Genomic DNA, 6,538 nt, shown 5'->3' on the forward strand with positions numbered 1-6,538 from the left:
GCTTATTTGTGACACTTACATGTTTCAGATCATCAAACTAATTTTAAGATCAGAAGGATATATTGAGTAAATATAAAAAAAAGTTGTCAAATGATAATTTCTTTCATTAAAAGAAGAAAACTGCATCCGTGGGAGAGTTTTTAAGGCCAAAACCACTGCTGACAAAAATGAACGAAAGCCAGACTCACATTTGCCAAAAAACATTTTCATATTACTTAAATCTTTGAGAAAATATTCTGTGAACTGAAGAGACAAAGGTTTCTGAAATGTGTGGGTCCTGCTATGAAACAAATTCAAGAACAGATGAAAAACAAATTCACTGACATCCATATATTCTGGAGAAGAGTTATAAAGCCATTTCTTATGAATATAGCAAATCCACAGTGACAGCCATTATCCACCTATGGAGAAAATATGAAATAGAGGTGAACCTTCCCAGGAGTGGCCGACCGACAAACATTACTCCAAGAAAACATCGACAAACATCGAACAACATTAAAAGCCCTGCAGGCTGAACTCACCTGCAATGTTCAAGATTCAATAATGAGAAAGAGAGACTGGGCAATTATAACATGTTTGATAGAGTTACAACAAGAAAACCATTACTAACAAACAGAACAAAATGGTACCTCTCACACCGGCCTGAAAACATTTTGGTGATTTCCAAGACTTTTGGGAAAATCTTCTGTGGACCGATGAGACAAATGTGGAACAGTTTGAGAAGTGGGCATCCAGTTACATCTGGTGTAAAACTAACAGCATTTCAGAAAAATAAAATCATCAATGGAATAATTAATTCTGCTCTATAGAGGTGAATCCTGAGGGAGAAAATCCTGCCACCACCAGTTACGCATCAGGACAATGATACAAAGCATACCAGCAAGTTCACCCCTGAATGACTCAAAAAGCAAAATATAGGTTTAGGAGTGGCCTAGTCAAAGTCCGCACTTAAATCTGATTAAGATGCTGTGCCATGACATTAAAAGGGCCATCACTGTCAGGAAAACCTTCAGTGTGGCTAATTTACAACAATGCAACAAAGTGTGGGCCAAAGAGCGATTACAATTTTATATTACAGCAGGGTGGTTCAGATAGATACTGTTACCCAGAGATAAGCGGTTGAAAAATCATGCAGAGTCTTTTCACATGTTTAACATCTCTGGATGTGTTATGATTTGGATTTTTGGATACAAGGACATTTGTGGAAGAGACTCACATCTTGTTGAAACTCTGCGAAGGTTTTGCGGACTCCGTCTTGCAGAAAGGCCATGGCCTCCCGGTCGGGCCAGCGCTCCACCGTCTTCTGCAAGGCCTCTGCGACCGTGTCGTGGAGCAGCGACGTGGACGACGTGCCGTGGACATAGCTGGTGGTGAGAGTGGGGATGACAGGGGGAGAGTCCAGGTGGATGCCCCTGAACAGGAGGCAAGAGACAGAGGAACAAAAAAGCTTTCAGACATTTTGAAACGTCATTATGAAATACTGAATGGGTGCCACAGCAGGTGCAGATGGATCGAGTCTAACAGTAGTTCAAACTGTTTGAAATGAAGACGACAGAACTTTGTTCTTAATTATTGAAATTGTTTTGAATGTTCATCTGAAAGAGCTGAAGAATCCTTCAGGATGCAAAGAGAAAAATGTAAGAAAATCTGTTTTTCTTTTTTATTTAAAACGAAATGTAAAATTTTATTACAAAAGTTAGGTTATTTATGTAGCTTTTGTAGAGGTTTTTCTAAAACTGGATCTTCAGTTGAAACAGGAAGTTTTAGAGGAAGACCAACTCTGGAGCTGAAAGATCTGCTTCAAACAAGTAGGAGAAAGATAACCCACTCTTTTCAGTGGTACACTGGATTTGACTTGGCATTGAATGGGCAGCACAGACTCAACAATAGCGTCCACAACGCAGACGGGAGGGATAACCAGGAGATTTTAAAAGACTTGATTAATGCAAGCTGCCTCCATGGATTTCATATATAAATAAAAGTAACATCATACACGATTTCCAGTTTTAGTAAAAAAAAAAAGAGATAAATGAGGCAAAATGAAAAAACTATTTTAAATAATCAAATTTGACCTTTTGTTTTGCTTGCTATGGTATTGTTGAACAGTATGGAATTGATTAAAGCATAATTAAAAGCTGTTAAAATAATTATATTTTAATTAAGGTCAAAAATTGAAATACAAGCCTCTATTTTAGGTTCCTTAATTTGTACATCCGACTCCAGAGTCTGTGCCTCACCAGACATGAACCTCACCACACATCACTGGTTAGGACCAAGTTATGGCTCGGTCCTCAGGTTAAAGGAAGTGTGAATAATGGGCCAGCGTAAGGACTTGAGTGAGTTTGACTGGTACGGTGTTCCACGGTCAGAATAAAACACATCCTCTATGGCTGGAACATATTCTCCAGTCCACTTTCCTGAAACCTGCCTCAATCCTGATGTTCTCACACTTAACTTTAAAAGTGATCTAAACAAATACATTCAGTGTGTGTATGAGTTTAGTGAGTGAAAGAAAAGAAATACAAAACCTATAAAAAATGAAAACACAAAAAACCAGATTGAAGCCCTTCGCTATTGAGGTAGTTTAAGTTATTCCTTGGTATCCTTTGGTAAAAATATGGGATGTATACAACATCATGTAAAAATAAAAACACAAAGATATGAACAAAGTACTAGAAAATCACCAAGAGGTCAGTCTCAAAGCAAAAATACCTCAGTCATCGTTGAACGTTCTCGGAAAAAAAGAAAAAAACACATTCTTTAGCAAGCACATTTTATTTCTTATTAACTTTGTAACAGCAATCCAAAGTAATTTGACTTAGACAATTATTCTATGAGTCTAACGAAATGTAAAACCAACTTCTCTTTTTTTGCTAAAGAAATATTTAAATGACAAACTACTGCCTGACATCTCGGCCACTAAACTCATTGAACTCATTTCTAACTCCCCATCCCCCCATAAACTCAGACCTCCATGATTGCAGATTTTCTCAATTTTAATTTTCAGAACTTTCCTCCACCTTACAGCAAGGAAGTTATTGTCATCCATCTTTTTTTATATCCTAATGTACAGATTATATACATATAGCCTACAGCTCATGTAAATATTCACCCTCCATTAATTACTGTCTCATCCCTTCTTTTTTCTGTTTTTAAAGTGTTTCTGTTATTTTGTGTCAATTATTGTGTTAAACGTTACTGTGCATGTGTTTGCATGGTTTCACTGTGCCTTTAGATCACCTCTCGGGGACAAGTAAAATTTTATTGAATAGGTAATCATTACAAATAAGAATCAATAGCAGAGCGTACTGCTAACTAGACAGGAGGCTTCTAATAGGATTTATTTAACTCCAACCATTTATTTGAGGACTTAAACCTCAGAGTTGCAACAATGGAAATATAAGACCTCAACGTTGGACGAGGAAGTAGCTCCAAACATGTTTTCAAGTTTTTGTTAACTATCTGGGCCAATGACCCCAAGGTGTGATAAAAGATCCAGGAGCCCCCACTTCGTCCAGGCAAGGAGGGAGTAAGACGCACCCCTGCTGTCTCTGTAGCTTTCAGCCTATTTCAAATGGCCAAATTCACAGATATCAACAGTGTTTGTAGTGTTTGATTCAGCAGACTGAGGAGAAACAAGAACCATTATCTTAAAAAATGTGGGTGAAAGGTCTGTGTCAAAGTCCAGTTGGACCTAATTATAGGTCAATAAGGCGGCTTAAATAATAGATACAGGCTGAGAAAAGCGTCACAGAAGACTTAACAGTTTTAGAATAATCCAACTATGATTACAAATTAAACAATGCTTAAAATGGAACAAACTGAACTCTGTAGCGTTTTCAATGTCATTCAGAAACTGCACTCAGACAGCTTAAGTTACAAAACAAACAGTAAGCAGAGTTATTCTGCTTACTGTTATTGAAGAAACTTGTATAAAATGAGCTACAACAACTAGTTTCCCTTTGGAATGAATAAAGTATTTTTGAATTGAATTGAATTATCTCAGGTATGATGACGCAGCTGCTGCTGAAAGCATTTACAAGTTTTACATCTGAAATATCGGGTTTGGATGTTGGCCATTCCAGCCTGTTTCTTTTTTGTTTGTTTGAAATTTGGTTGTTGTACAGATACATATAAAGAAATTAGAATATTGTGAATAGGTTCCATTTTCTGTCAGTTTTTTCAGAGATTGAAAGTCAGATATAGATTCATTACATTCAGAATGAAATATTTCGAGTCTTTATTTCTTATGTTTAATGATTATCGCTTAAAGATAATGGAAACCCCAAATTCAGTCTCTCAGAAAATAAGAATACTACATAAGATCAAGCAAGTGCCAAGTCTTGCTGCAAAAATTAAATCAGCATCTCCGTAAAACATGTCGAGTGAAGGAAGCGTGAAGTGCTCTAAAATGTCCTGGTAAATGGCTGCGTTGACTTTGGACTTCAGGTGACACAGTGGACCAACACCAGCAGATGACATAGCACCCAAAATCATTACTGACTGTGGAAACTTCAATGCAGATTCTTTGCCTCATCACTCTTAGCCAGACTTTGGGATATTTATTTCACAATAAAATGCAAACTATATTTTCATCTGAAAGTACTTTGGACCACTAAACAGCAGTCCAGTTCTTTTTTTTCTTAGCCCAGGTAAGACACCTCTGATGCCGTCTCTGGTTCAGGAGTGGCTTGACATGAGAAATGCAACATTGGTAGCCCATGTGCAGGATTCATCTGTGTGTGGTGGCTCTTGATGCACCGAATCCAGCCTCAGTTCACTCCTTGTGAAGTTCTTCCAAATTCTTGAATGGATTTTGCTTGACAATCCTCTCTAGGCTGTGGTTATCCCTGTTGCTCTTTTCCTACCACACTTTTTCCTTCCACTCAACTTTCTATGATAATGCTTGGATACGGCATTCAGTAAACAACCAGCCTCTTTATAGCAATGGCCTTTTGTGGCTTACCCTCCTTGTAGAGGGTGTCAACGACAGTCTTCAAGAACATCTGTAAGGTCAGCAGTCTTCCCCATAAATATGTAGCCTACTGATCCAGATTGAGAGGCCATTTAGAGGGTCAGGAAACCTTTATGGGTGTTTTGAATTAATTAGCTGGGAGTTTCAAATATTTAACTTTTTCACAATATTGGAATTTTTTGTGACACTGAATTTTGGGTTTTTATTATTTGTAAGCCATATTCATCAAAATTACAAAAAATAAGGCTTGAAATATTTCAATCTGTGTAATAAACCTATATATGAGTTTCACTTTAGTGACAAAAAATATTGAACATTTTTTTTACAATATTCTATTTTTTTTATTTTTAGATTTATCTGTATACTGGACTTTTCCAGATAATAAATGGATTCATTGGATCATTTTGTACCAATCATGCATCGGTTCGTACCCTACCAAGGAGACGTTTCATATCTACTTTGACAGCCAACGATTTAAAGTAATTTCCTATATTTTACTGTGAGGAAATGTGGGACCCATTAGTTTTAAATCAAACTTGAGGAACTCTCTGAACACTTTTTAACCACTCACAGAAGCCCTAAAGCAGCAGGAGCTAAAATGAAGCATTTCACCGAGGGAGAAAAAGAATCTCTGCAAGAAAATGCCACTTTTTAAACACTGGTCACATTCCTTAACAGTCAGAAACTTTTTAAAGTTTTTTTGAACACAAAATTAATCATAATAATTAATAATGAATACATGTGTTTTGCTTTACTGAGTCCAATCACTGGGCGTATATTTTGGGACTTCCTGTTTTGGCCCTTTCTTTCTGTTTACAGCAGACTTTATTTCTATTAAACCGTTGTGCAATATGTAGAATGGCTGTTTATCCAATGCAAAAGCAGAGAGCTACTTCAGCACCAACACAGTTAGAAATTATGACACGCATATGTTTGGAGGCGATGTTACATAAAGAGAAAGTTAACAAATATGCAAACAAGCTAACGGAGCGTTTCTACTTTCTGCACATGAGCTTTGATTTTTGGTTTAAACCCAATTCCTGGTTCTGGTTTTCCTCACCGAGCGGCAGCAAGTAATCCCGGCAGACGTGTCCATGGTGTCCAGAGAACCCTCAGAGCTGCGGGGAAAACTGTGCTTCTCCGAATGAACTGGGAACAAAATCCAGCGGTGGGGATCATGGTGCGCAGCTCCAGATAACTCACCAGAAGCAACAAACCTTCACCGGGCCGAGAGAAGATCTTACAGACTAGGCCGCTTAGAGGACTTCTCCTGCTTTCAGGCTGCAAACTGCTGCCAGATAGTTTAACTGGAACCTTGATCCCTTGGGTCGGCACGCCTTGATTGGTTTTTCATTTATTAGCCTTGACCAGATGGGGGCGCTTTACATGACCTGCGAAGAAACACAGAGCAGCAATCAGATCCCCACACCTATCCAGAGTCAAAGTGAAGAAAGAAACGGTATTACATTTGCTTTTACACTTATGGAATAATACCCCAAGCTTTGAACATCTCACAGAGCTCTACTCAATCCACGATCTGAAAATGAGAATCAGATAAAAGCT

The 6,538-nt window shown here is 37.9% G+C and overlaps 1 protein-coding gene across 1 annotated transcript in view; it reads right to left on the bottom strand.

Annotated features, from left to right (window-relative positions):
- acsf2 (acyl-CoA synthetase family member 2) overlaps positions 1 to 6,333 on the bottom strand; it is a 44,101-nt gene extending 37,768 nt beyond the window's left edge. Inside the window, exons 1-2 of the mRNA XM_047377447.1 lie at positions 6,036 to 6,333; positions 1,217 to 1,412 (exon numbers count right to left, since the gene is read on the bottom strand). Of these exons, the coding sequence (XP_047233403.1) occupies positions 1,217 to 1,412; positions 6,036 to 6,154 (315 nt within the window). The 5' untranslated portion in view covers positions 6,155 to 6,333. The remainder of the gene's footprint in view (positions 1 to 1,216; positions 1,413 to 6,035) is intronic.
- Positions 6,334 to 6,538: the final 205 nt, after the last annotated feature.

This window comes from Girardinichthys multiradiatus, chromosome 10, assembly GCF_021462225.1.
Source record: "Girardinichthys multiradiatus isolate DD_20200921_A chromosome 10, DD_fGirMul_XY1, whole genome shotgun sequence".
Lineage (NCBI taxonomy): Eukaryota > Metazoa > Chordata > Actinopteri > Cyprinodontiformes > Goodeidae > Girardinichthys > Girardinichthys multiradiatus.